Source organism: Anser anser, assembly GCF_964211835.1.
Source record: "Anser anser genome assembly, chromosome: 21".
NCBI lineage: Eukaryota > Metazoa > Chordata > Aves > Anseriformes > Anatidae > Anser > Anser anser.
The window spans coordinates 5,992,547-6,005,648 of record NC_139742.1 but is presented as its reverse complement, the minus strand read 5'-3'; the positions used below and the strand labels follow the sequence as shown (position 1 = coordinate 6,005,648).

Sequence of the window (13,102 nt, the reverse complement as noted above, 5' to 3'; positions counted from 1 at the left end):
TTGGGGGCTGCACTCCTCGAGGATGAATTGGTGCATTCATTCCTTACTGAATTTTAAGTACATGCTTATGTCCTGCTAATACTGCAGGATACAAATTGGACCTAAAGCTGTGTACACATCAGCTGTGCTGCTGATTTGGAGCTGGGCGTGTGGGTTTTGTGAAGGAGTAAGATAATCTGCTCTTCCTTCTCCTTCCCCGACGTTCCCCCCTCTCTTGATTCAAACCCCAGTGCAGCCGTGGCCTCGGGACTGGGGCTGCTCCGGCTGCCCTGCGACTGGGGTGCTCCAGCCCCGACTGCTGCACGGCAGAGAAAAGCCCTCGTTTAGGTTAATGACCTTTTTTTCCCCCCCTTTTCCTCCATCTGCTTTATTTGCTGCCGGGGATGGGGGAACCCAACAAAACCAGAACAGAGAACAGGCCATAAAAATGCGATCTGCCGCCTTGCGAGGAACCCAGCGTGCTCAGCCTGCTCTAGAGCCTGCACTTTGTGTGACCTCCCAGCTTTACATCAACTCTGTGCAGGCTTTGTCAAATTTTCAAGTTTTTTTTTTTTCCCTGCATTAATGCCATACTTTGGGCTCCCTCTGGCGGCTCGGAAGCCATCCCTGCACAGCCTCGCTCAGCGTAGCCGTGCCCAGGAGGAACATTTTAAATTATTGGGCTGGAAATCGGGCAGCCAGAGCTCCCCAGGCACTTCCTTCAGCGTGACCCTTGTGCCGGGAGTCGCGGCTGTGCAGCGAGTGGGGTCGCATCCGCCCAGCTGGGGTACGGCCGGCTCCGATCCCTCCCCAGGGCCTTATCAGGGTGGGAAGTGCTATTAATTATTAAGGCTTTCCACATTGATACCCGATTGCTTTGCGCGGCTGAGCGAGCTGCTGACTCACTGGAAACACAGCCATTTTGCCGGGCTGCTGTAGATAAATGTGGGTAATTTCCCCCGACAGGAAAGGTGGTCCTGGACTGACCGCGGCTGTACAGCAAACACAGAGGTGGTCCCGGCTTTACGCCACCACGGCCGCCTGCCGAGCACGGGTCGAGGCACCTCGGTGCTGCTCGGGCACGGTGACTTTCGCGAAGCGGCTGGCGGAGGGCTGCAGCTGCAGAAGCAGAGAGCAGAAGATGGTTTTCCCTTCTAACCCTGACACCTCTCCCACAAAACCCACCGGCTCGTGTCTGACAGGCGGCCGGGTGCAGAGCAAACATTGCGGGGGAGCTGACGCCGTGCGGGCGTCCTGAGTCACCGGGGTGCTGCCGGCTCTGCCGCGGTGAATCAGCCGCCTCCCAAAATCGGCAGCCGCCAGGGTTTGCAGGGTTTGCTTCCCGTCCTTGGCACGAGGCTGGGCTGCGAGGACGCGCTGGGGATGCTCGGCTGCGGAGCCTTCGCTGTGCAGGGAGAGGAGGAGAAGGCGTGCAGCGTGTTGGGCTTGCACGGGAGCCAAACCGCTCCGAAATCAATGAGGAAATCTGCTGTGGGTTTTTTAACAGTTGATGTTAGCCCAGTTCAGAATTTTAGACGTGGTTCGTGTTGGTAGGAGACTCTTCCATACCCCCGCAGCACTGCAGCTCAGCAAACCTCCTGTCGGTGCTCAGATATGCAGGGAATAAACCGTGCTGTGCCCCCCCTGGTTTGTTGTAAGGTGGCTGTTGCCCTTTTAGAGCCTTGTACAGGGGATTTAATCAAAAAAGCACCCCTCAGGTCACTGCCACCTCGACGAGCAGCCTGCTGAATTATAGGATGTTCCCACTGATGGATGGGCTTCTGGTTGCGGCTGCCTTTTTATAACTAGGGAGATTTTTCTTTCTCTGCTCACGGTAATGTTGAAATGCAATTTAGAGGGCCATTAGGACACAGCCTCTTCTGAGACACAGCCTGTCGGTTTTCTGATTCAGGGGCTTCCCCAGGTAGGGGCGGGGGCTCACGGGTGCCCCCAGGTCTCCTCTGTTTCTGCAGGAAGGTCAGTGCTGCTGCGGGCTGGTGCCCGTAGCAAACAGTCCTGTGACGGGGATGGAGGAGCTGCAGCCACGCTGCTGGGACGGAGCCATCAGCCCCCAGAGCAGGACGGTGGCATTTATTTACCCCTGGCCCCCAGATTTGTGGTGTAGGAACACAAAAAGAGGTAAAGGCGTGAGCTGGAGGGATCCCTCTTGAGCCTAGGGGAGTTTAAGCATCAAGATCCTGGCTTGCTGTCACAGATGCCAACCCAAACCCTTTGTGTTGAGGAATATTTAATACTGATAGCGTGTATTTACCCGCACTGACCTTTAAAAGTGATGAGCTGCGGGCATCTCTGCTGGGGCTACCTACTTTTCCATGTATGTGTGGAGCAGGGGATGACCCTCAGAAGGTCATAAGAGGCCAGGGCTGGTCCCACGGTTGTGTTTTGGCCGGAGGGCATCCCAAACCACCTGAGAGCTCTGATAATTGCCAGCACCCCAGGCACATTCTTGCTCCAAATGTTCTGCTCCAGTTCCTGCTGCTGACCGGCTGCTTGTTCTCCTGTCCCCAGGCACCTGCCTGCACTGCGAGGGCAACACGGAGGGGAAGCACTGCGAGCTCTGCAAGGAGGGCTTCTACCGAAGCGCCCGCGCCTGCCACCGCTGCCCGTGCTCCACCGTGGCATCGACCGGCACCTGCCGAATACGTAAGGCTTTGGGGTTGGGTCTCATTCCTCTGATAAGGAGCACGGCTCTTCTCAAAGTGTTTGATTAAATCGCTGCTCAGAGTGCATCAGCCTGCGGGGTGGTTTATAGCCCGTGAGGGTGGGACCGGGGCGTCTTGGTGGGAGCAGCCCCAGGAGCCCGGTGAGGCTCGAGGCGTTTTGCTGGTGCTTGCCTCGCTCTTGCGAGAGCAGGTGTGCAGCAGAGGTGTCAGAAGCCCTTTGCTGCTGGCTGCGGCTGTGGCGGAGGCAGATCAGTCAGCACACAGCTTGTTCTGAAAAGCCTGCAGAGTTTTGCAGAGAGAAACCACCACGCTTGTGGCAGCAGGGAGAGGCGCAGGAGATGCCCAGCAGCGCCACGCAGCCGTCCGTGCCTCCGTGAGCTTGCTTTTGGACATCTGCATGGGACTCAAACGTGATTTCCCCATCTTCCCGCTCTGTTTTGATATAACTGAGAAAAGTCATAGCTGTAATGAACGTATGTAAGACTTTTTTTTTGATATTTCCTTAATCAGTTGTGCAATCAAGCCTCCTCTGGCTTCATATAGGCCCCAAAGTTCCTGCAGATTGCTGACATCCCCGATACAGTTCCAGCTGCTTCCTGAAATTGGCTGCTCGAGATGGAAGCATTCAGGAGCAATCATCCGTTCGCTTAGCAACGTGCTGAGCATGCTCTGTGATGCTGGTACCAGGCGTCAGAAACCCACAAAGCGTTTTTTTTCCCCCTAGAAACAGAGGATGCAGCAGTTAGATTTTAAGCCAAAAATACAGTTCTTAGAGATTAACACTCAGTGGCTGCTGATTCTTGTCGAAGTGGTTTACGGTCGGGTCCCACAGAACAAATCCCCCAGCGGGTGTTTCTCTGAGGGGCTATGGCACATCCCTCTTTTGCTTTCTCTGTTCCTTAGAGCCTGGTGAAGCTGCCCCAACGTGCGACAAATGCAAAGCTGGCTACACCGGCCCGAACTGCAACCAGTGCGACAGCGGCTACTACAACTCGGACAGCATCTGCGTCAGGTGTCAGTGCAACGGGAACGTGGACCCGGCGCTGTCACCCAGCGTCTGCAAGCCGGAGAGCGGGGAGTGCATCGGCTGCCTGTACCACACCACTGGCTTCCACTGCCAGGAGTGCGAGGACGGCTACGTCCGAGACCCCGAGGGCACCAACTGCACCAGGAAAGGTAACAGGCGCTCCTCAAAGCACAGCCGAGGCTTGCCGTGCGCATCAGATGGGCGCGAGCTGCCCAAAGACTGGGGAGGGAAGGCTGTTAATTGTTCCCCTGGTGTTTTTGGAGCTGAGGAGGAAGCAGCTTTAAGGTCTTCCAAAGTAAACAGAGAACCCTACGCCTCCGGAAGGGCTGGCTCAGGGTGGTGCTCAGGGAAGACTTCCCCTAGGCAGTTTCCTACGCTTCTGAAGCTCTGTCCTCCCTTACCAGAAGCTGGGCATGGCCTACATTGAAACGAGCAGCAGCGATGCTCCTGACGTGCTGCTTGCCCCTGGCATTCTGCAAATACCTCGACAGACAGTTCCTTTCACAGGTCGGGACAGTTTGCAGGGGAGAAATCTGTTTGTAGTGCCTTTAAATGTAGGTTTCCAGATTTCCACTGCGTGATGTGTTTGATCTCTGAGTGCCCGCGGAATTGTCCTGATTGACCGGTCCATTTACAGCACTGTCTAGTTCCCTGCAAAGGGACCTCTTCATAATAACTTTTGCCACTCCTGACACGGTGCCACTCAGAACAAGTTTAGATATTCTTCTTGTTGCTTTCTGTGTGGGGAAGCCAAAGCTGAGAGGTGAGACCCAGACTGACACAGCAAGTCAGTGCCAGCACTTACAGGGAGCTGCTCTGGGGTCTTTCATCAGTTTTCAGCCCACATCCAAGATGCTGCATGTAGCATCCTCAGGTGCAAGCTAGCTCTGATACTTAGAGAGGCTACTGCATAGTAAAACTCAGAGTAAAATGAGAGAAAATAATTCTTACGTTGCCACTTCAGTGGTTATTTGGAAGTTTTTCCACAGGGTGGATCTCCAGCTCCATGCATAGAGACGTTACCGGGGCTCTTAAGCATTAGATAAGAGAGCCCAGAGTTCAGGAAAGTATCTGGGCCCGAATTCATCCTTGTCACCAACAGAGATTTAATTCAGATCTTCCATTAGGAGCTAATGTGGTTTTCACTCCCATGCTGCTCTCAGGAGGTGCAATCGCAGAGCCCTCTCTGCAGGGAGATGATCAATACAAAAAAGTTGAATGCTCATTAGCTGTAACTTTACAGTTACAGGCTGGAAATGGCAGCTTTGCGTCGGGTCATCCATTATCTCCCTCTGCACAGCTCTGACTCTGTGCAAAGAACTCCATGACCTTGCTCCATTAAAATCCATGTGGATGATTTTGCTTGTATACTTGGGTTTGCACTCCTTGCTTTATTTTAGTGGCATCATTACAGCCGGTTCCTGATGTGGGTAAAGACTGACCCCTTTCAAAGGGACTGGGACATGTGTTCATCCAGCCTTCCTGTTTCCTTGACACCTGTTTTTTCTCTCTCTTATTATGCAATTAAGAAGGCTGACAGCATCTTTCACTTGTCTCAGAAGAGGTACTTGAGCATTACCTAGTTTTAGGATGGGATTTTCATAAACCACCAGCGCATCTGAGTGGCCTAGCTTCGAGTGGCTTCTCGAGTGAAATCCTCACCAGATCTGCAGAGAAAATTGTCGGGCTCAGTGAAGCGGCTGCGGTTGGTACAACAGGATGCTTTGGCCAGCCTGGGCAAACCTAAAGCCAACCTCCCGTTTCCACAGGGACCCTTCTCAAACCTCACCAAGGTTTTGATGCTTTCGGGGCTGATCGGGACAACATCCAGCAGATGTGTGGCATGACCCAAGTGAGGAGTTTTGACCCCGAGGTGTGTGGTATCCCTGCCACAAGGGTGAGGCTCAGCGGGCAGGATTGTGGCACCGCACAGCACCGTGCTGCCCCGCACAGCACCGCTGCCTTCCCTGGGTGCTGGCACGCGGGCTGCCTGCTGCTGTGGGCTCCCCGCCGCTCGCTCGCGGCACGAGGCGGCAGCAGCTTTGCAGAGGCTGTGCTCGAACGGAGCAGCTGGATGCGGCGCTCCTGACGAAGCTGCCAAACCAGCCCGTTGAGTGAACAGCTGCTGCTCTCAAGGAGCGGGCTCAGGACATCTGGAGGGCTGGCACGGCCCTGGGGAGCGGAAACAGGCGCCCTTGTATCAGCCCAGAGCCGCGGCCCGCCGTCAGAGCGCGGCACTGTTTCCCCGTGATGTTACCATCAGTGCCAGGAAATGTTTTCACCCCTGTCCCCCTCGCCAGCGCTTAGCTGATGCTGACTCACAAATAAAGCCCAAAAAAGGCCCATTTCCTTGCTGGTGAATCAGCCATTGTGTCGGTTCTGTTTTTTTCTAATTATAGCTGCTGGCCGGATTTGCCAAGAATTAAGTATTGGTGAAGGAATTTGGAAAGGATGACTGAATTCCTCGTGCCCTTCTCCAGGGCAGAGCCATATCCAGGAGCCTCTTGCTCCTGTCACATTGCTTCCTGCTGCTGCATTCTGCCCGTTATCCCGTAGAGAAATGCCTTCTGGCAGCCAGCATCCTGACCATCCTTATCAACCTCACACAGCACCTGCAGAGAAAGGAGAAGCTGCCGCAGGGAGGGACTCAGAGCAGGAGGACGATGCCTCCTCCAGAGGAGTTTCTGAGCACCTGGCACCCCAAATTTAACCCATGGGAGTTCCCCCGAGGGCCCATGGCAGGAGACGTGCTCCATATTCGCAGCTCCTGTTGCCGCTGGAGATGCAGCTTTGTGCACAGTCGGTCCTTCGGAAGTGACTCCCTTCCTCAGGCATCGTTTGTAGGCGTGCTTTGCAGGAGGGCAGGCTCAGTGCAGCACGGCACCATCAGCGGTAACTCCTGCAGCTGCAAGTGGGTTTGAAATGATGCTGCATTTCTGACAGCAGAAAGAGAAATGAAGGAGATGGGAAAGAGAGTGCAGAGTCCTGTGGAACAGTAGGTGTAGAGTACATTTTGGTTGGTTGAAGTTTCAGCCCCTGGAAGGTTCTTTTTGCTGATTCAGCTGCCTTCTGGCCCTGGTTATGCCAGCTGGGGGTTTCCACAAAGTTTGTGTACGGTTTCACTCAAAAGCGGAACTGGGATTTTACATTCCACAGTGTAAATACTGAAACCTGGTGCTAAACACTGTGGCAGCAGAATACTGAGGTTCATTGCTTTCACTTTTGGTCTTGTACAGGTGAGGCAGGAACAGTCTCATACTGCTACCACAAATCCTACACGTAGTGTGCTGTGAGAGGTGCACGCTCCTGGGCTCACGGCGCCCTGCCAGCCTGGTTGCCCAGCCCATGCAGACAGCGAGTGAAACTCTCCTATCGTTAGACCCAAAGTTCAAACTCCTGCCGAGCTTGCGGGAGCCCCATTTTCATGTGCTGAGTATGAGCTGGACCAGGTGGCCTGCTATCATCCTGAGCTCATGTATCTAACACTTGGTCTTGGCTAGTGCACTTATTCACCCATCTTCAGATAGTAAACTTAGCCAGCCATCACCAGGTTGCACGGGATCTCTGCAGTCAGTGAGCACTTAGCACACAGAATTGTCTTAAAAATCCCTGGCCAACCCTTTTTGTGAGCTATTTTGATAAAAAAATCCAGCGTTAACAGTGTAGACTTGATTGACATAAAAACTGTTATATAAAAGCGTTTGTTTGATTCCATCTTATCACGTTTTTATTGTTCACATCGTCTTTTTTTGTTTGTTTGTTTTGTAGAAGCCACTCTTGGCCCAGAAACAAGAGAGTTTACAACTTCTGCTCCAAACACTAGCAAGGCAACATCATTCCCAACTGCAGTGATAAACAGCACATTGGCACCAACAACTATCCAGACTTTATTTCCTATAAGTTCCTCTGACAACAGTACCTCTGCTTTTGCAGATGTTTCTTGGACTCAGTTTAACATAATTATTTTGACAGTTATCATCATCGTTGTGGTCCTGCTAATGGGCTTTGTGGGTGCTGTCTACATGTACCGCGAGTATCAAAACAGAAAACTTAACGCTCCTTTTTGGACCATTGAACTCAAAGAGGACAACATCAGTTTTAGCAGCTACCACGACAGCATCCCCAACGCTGATGTTTCGGGGCTGCTGGAAGACGACGGGAATGAAGTGGCACCGAACGGACAGCTAACGCTGACAACTCCCATGCACAATTACAAAGCTTAGAAGAAGAAGCAATCCAGCTGTTCCAAAGTTGGCTTAAAGAAGATACAGGGCTTGTTGGAGGGCTGTCAGGATCCGTGCTGAGGCTCCATGCAGAGGAATTTGCTCTTCGGATACTCGTATGCTGGGCATGCTGTAGCTTGCAGGTGAACAGAAAAAAGGTGTAGTACATCTGAATTTTGGGTAATACGGTGAGATGCGTTTGGTGTCTTGTTCTCCGTGAAGACCCGCCGAGTTCACTGTTGTTAAAGACTTGATTATGCTGATCTTAAAATATGTTATTTATGAAGATGGGGTGATGGGGTGGCAAAAGCGATACCCCGGGATTTAGCAGAAGCTACTGTATTTCCAGCCAACCTAACACTTACGCCCGCATCCTTTAGCTTGAAAAGTAGCTCATGAGTTAACAGTGGATTTTCAGGAAACAGACCTTTGTGAAGGCTTCATATTAGTTCCTGATATGAATTTGTTTGAAAAGGAGGACAAAAAAAAAAAAGGGAAATGGTCGTTCACTGTACTACCAAGAGGCAAGTAGAGGAGTGAGTTGCACAATTGAACAGAAGTCACCATTGTCTGTTTCCACTAAGCTGGGAAACAGGGAAAAGTATCACAAAAAATATTGGAGTTAGGGAGGAGAGTAAGCTTTTCCCTTTCTGAGTATTTATACAGGGTGATGATGCTATTAAAACATAGCAGTCCGCTTTTTTTTGTTCTAGAAGAAGTTAATGAACTTGTATAGTTTCCGTGCAAGGGAAGATGACAAGACATCTCAGGGTTGCCGTGTAAAAATAAAAGCTAGGCTTAATACCCTACCCTGATAGAAATGGTGTGTTCTGTATATAAAATGTAATATATCTTCTTGGAATTGTATTTGTAATTATTTGTAAAAAAGACAACCAACCAAAAAAACCCAACAACAAAACCATGGACCCCCTCCCCAACCTCCCCTACTCCCCAGTCATATTTTATCATCTAGATTTTAATTGTACAGCAGTTAGTGGCATTGTTTGAAAAGAAAAACAAACCCTGAGGATTGTTTAAAATACTGTAAATTAGATGGCAATATTGTTGGAGCTGGGACTCTGGCAAACACCCACTGCTTAAAGCTTTTCTTCTAGCGTGTCATCGAAGAACTTTCTTTTCTAGAGAAAATGTGAGTGCTCCCTACTTGCATCTGTCAAATTTCCCCGTTCCTTTCAATACAGAGTAAACAGCCAGCGACACCACGAGTGGGGCCTAACGGGTGTCCAGCAGTCTGATGTACCATTTTGTTATTTGCTTTTAAATCTTTATACGAGCTGCAAATACACTGTCATGGATGCACTGAGAGCCTGGTCTCGATGGCTGAGCTTTTCATGTGTGGCTGCTCATCATGTCGGGATCTCGCTGCCGTCCCTCCCGTGCCCACACGGCGCTGGGGAGGGCTGGGCGCAGCCTCGTGGCCTCTCTCGAAGGAAAAAATCTGGATTTGGGTGGAAACGGTTTTCAGCTGCAGAGCTTGCACGAGGTGATCTGCACTTCCAGCCCTAAAGCTCGAAGTGCACGGGTGCTTTCAGAAATGTCATGTAGCACAAGGCGGTGGGGAATCAGCTGCCAAAAAACCTACAGGGGACTATAGGTTTTAGAGATTCCCCTAATTTTTTGGGGGGCCAGCAGAGGAAGAACAGCAAACGGGCAGCACAGGACGGGGAGGTCACTCCCACCTGTAGTGTGTGAGCCTCAGGGCTGGCACCGTGCCCTGCCTGTGCCGGGGAGCCACCGGGTCAGCCCCCCGAAAACTGATCTCGTTACAATGATGCAGGGCATGAAACTCGTATTTCACCAAACTAATGGCCAGCCTCAGAACGAAAGCTGCGTTGCTGTGCGTGTTGGTGCTTTGCAAGCGCTTGGTGCTGAGGAGGAATGAAGTACCTGCTAAAGGTCAGCAGGAGCTGACTGACGCATCCTCAGAGCCGGGCAAAAGTAAATATTTCTCGGTGTGAGAAATGGTAGGAAGAATGGTGGTGATTATTTATTTGCTTTCTGGTGCTGCATGGAGCCTTTTCTTATTGTTGGAGACTTTTTTGGGGTGTGTGTGGGGGAATAGGTGCTTTAAATACGGGCACAAAGATGTCACTTCTGCCTCAGAAACTTGCTGCCTGATTTAAAGATGAGGCAGAGCAAGAAAGGAAAGTAGCCGAGGACGGCCGAGGGAAATGGTGAGAGCACAACGGGGCATTGCTTACAGGCAAACAGGGAAAAGCTCCTGCTGCCTGCTAGGGGCCTGGGTGAGGTCCCGTAGTTTAGGTGATAAATTGGGCTGAAGTCACTCAGAGCAATCCTACTTTTAGGTATAAAACCGGGGAGGAATGGAGAAGAAAATCTGCATATTGCTAATCCTTGAGTTACTCACCCAGCTTTTAAAGAGCAGAGTGGCGACAAAATAGAGGATTTCCTAAAAATTGGAATTGTTTGGCAGTGCTCGTATTGTGATAGGCTTGCACTTGGTCACTTCATAGGGTGGGGAAAGGGAATTTGGGAACTGTTAGCTTCTGGGGCTAATGCGAGCAGGCAAAGTGAAGGACAGGCTGTTCACTCTGATGTTTCCAAACCATTTTAGTAGGTGCCACAAAGCACCTCTTCCCCAGATTTGGTAAAGCTGTAGGCTGCTTTGTAACAGGAATAGGCTTTGATTTCTCTCTTGCTGTAGAAATAATGACCATCTGCAAACCGGAGCGCGAGTTCAGGTGCTGAGCCCTCCTGGTCCTTGCCTACCACAGCATGGAGGCATTTGCTTCTGGCCTCCAACCTGCGAGCACTTCATGTTTTCGGCTTGGGTTTGAAAAAAGGTCAGGATGCCTTCTGGTATTCTGCAGGGGGGGGTGATGCCCCGTGGTCTGGGGGTCTCACGTCTGGATGAAGGGATCTAAACGGCCCCTGCAGACGTGGTGGCAAACGTGGCTGGGCCGGGGACGTGGCTGCCCAGGCTGGGCAGCAGAGGAAAGCACAGGGTGTTCCTTAGCAGGGGCTGGAGCACAGCAAGGATGTGGCACTGGGACACTGCTCGTCAGATGGCAAGATGTGTGAGCGGGAAGAAAGCTGCCATCTCCAGCCAGCCAGACCTCCGGCTTAGGGGAATGACATTTGTAAGGGGAGATCGATGCCTCAGCAAGGAAGAACAAACAGCTTCGTGTTGACTTTGATCTGAGATTAGATCCTTGCTGCCTCTCACTCGTGCAGCCAGCCCCTGGGCACTGCAGGGGGTGAGGCAGAAGCCGAGCTAGTTACATCTCCCGTCAGCTTGGGCTGGTGTCACACTTGGGTGGGGTGCAGAGCCGGGGTGCTAAAGGCCACCGGGACTGGGTGACTTCTGGGGCTGGCGTGGCAATAAGGACACGCAGAGCTTTCATCTCCTACCTGGCTGTGGTGCTGTCTGGCTGCAGTGGTGTGGTGGTGTGGAAAAAGGCCCTCGAAGGGATGGTACGGTAGCTGTAGAGCACAGAGAAGGTACGCTGAGGTGGGTAAGGGTGGGAAGCCAGCTCTCCAGGCATGATCCTCGGGGCCGTGCGGTCCCTGTGGACCTGGTCTGGATGGGGTGAGTTCAGCTCCACAGTCAATAGCTGAAGGCACGAGGATATCATGGAGCGGTTAAAGGGCAAAAAGCAATGATGTGTCAAAGGCATGAGGCAGCCTGGCTGGCTCACAACTTAGGAGAGCGTTTGGTAAGCACAGAGTGCAACAGACATGCAAAAGTATGATTGGGTTAATGCGAGCAGATGATCTTAAATCTTACGAACCACTGTAGCTAGAAATAACTGCATGGAGCACTAGCCCTGGGGAGCTGTCAGGAGCTGTCATCCATTGGAATGATAATTCCCTTGGACCAGGCTGAGCAAACTTAGCGCGTTGGAAGCCATTTATGAAAGTGGAGGGGATGTATTCAGCATCCTCCAGATATCCTGGGCCAGTTAACCGCTGCTGTACAGCGCCTCTTTCCTAAATGTTACACGCTGTGTAAATGCGGCAGAAAGTTTGCACAGTCTCCTTTAAATAAAAGATATAAGATTGGATCCTAAAAATATGCTTCTCTTTAAAGTGAAGTTTTAAAATGAGCTCCCCCAGGATTCTGTTCTTTGTGTGTCAGAGGGATGGAATAAAATAAGAAAAATATGGGCCTTAAAGTTGTACTTGCTCCCAACTGAAACCCATCAGTCTTACTATACATCCAAATAAGGCGTCTCCTAAGCATATGCTATGCTTACAAATGCATTTCTAAAATGAAAAAAGTGTATGATTTGAATATATGTCAGAATTTATACAAAAGAATGTTATTTAAAATGAATAAAAATAAATGTATATAATTTGTATCTATGCCACTTGGATTTTTGCATTTGTTTTTTGTTCATTAGAGTTCAGCAGGAGTCTTTCCATGGATAGCAATCAGAGCTGGATTGAAACCTACGGGATTGAATCTGATCTCATCCCAGTAATGACATTTGTTCCAAGAGAATTATTCTTTCATTATACCCCTGTATGTGAGATGAGAACCGTGGCCTAAAAATGTTTTTTAACATCAGATATTCATTAGTACAGCTAGCGCTGTGTCAGATAATCCCTCTAAAAAATGAACCCTATGATCTCTTGTGTCTGTTTATTAACAATTCCAGCTTTCAGCTTTCATTAAAATGTTTGGTAGCCAGGCAGTCAACACGTATTTCCCCATTATTGTGTGTAAAATTCACATGGACATATTTTGTCAGAGATCTATGCAGTCATTAAAAATGAAACTGATAGAGCAAAGCTAGACGTTGGAAGAGGATATTATATGCTATATTTCTTCATGACCACAGTGGATTTTCCAAAGAAAATTGATATTCATCAGATGCTCTGAAATCCACAGCCAGTAGTTTTGAACATGGTTTTGGTAATGTCTGCAAAATGACCTATGAAAAACTTGCGTTTCTTGCTCACTTTTCAATGTTAAGAAATTATCTTATTAGATGCAAATACGAATGCTAAAGGCTAGCTTTGCCTGCTGCATGTTACATCTAACTCTGACTCCTATTAAGCAAAGAACTTGGAGGTAAGTCAGCATTAATTAAGTGAGCACTTAAGAACTATGCATTCATTCAAATGCTTAACCGAGCCAGAGCTATAAAAGCAAGGGCCACACTGGTGAAATTTCAGGAAGTTTATTGAAACCTGATTTGCAT

At 50.3% G+C, this 13,102-nt stretch overlaps 1 protein-coding gene across 2 annotated transcripts in view; it reads left to right on the top strand.

Moving 5' to 3' along the window:
* Positions 1-12,271, top strand: part of MEGF9 (multiple EGF like domains 9) — a 44,293-nt gene extending 32,022 nt beyond the window's left edge. For both annotated transcript variants that reach the window (XM_083806868.1, XM_083806869.1), the window contains exons 4-6: positions 2,509-2,643; positions 3,567-3,839; positions 7,459-12,271. In XM_083806868.1, the coding sequence (XP_083662994.1) occupies positions 2,509-2,643; positions 3,567-3,839; positions 7,459-7,913 (863 nt within the window). In that variant the 3' untranslated portion in view covers positions 7,914-12,271. The remainder of the gene's footprint in view (positions 1-2,508; positions 2,644-3,566; positions 3,840-7,458) is intronic.
* The last annotated feature ends 831 nt before the right edge of the window (positions 12,272-13,102 follow it).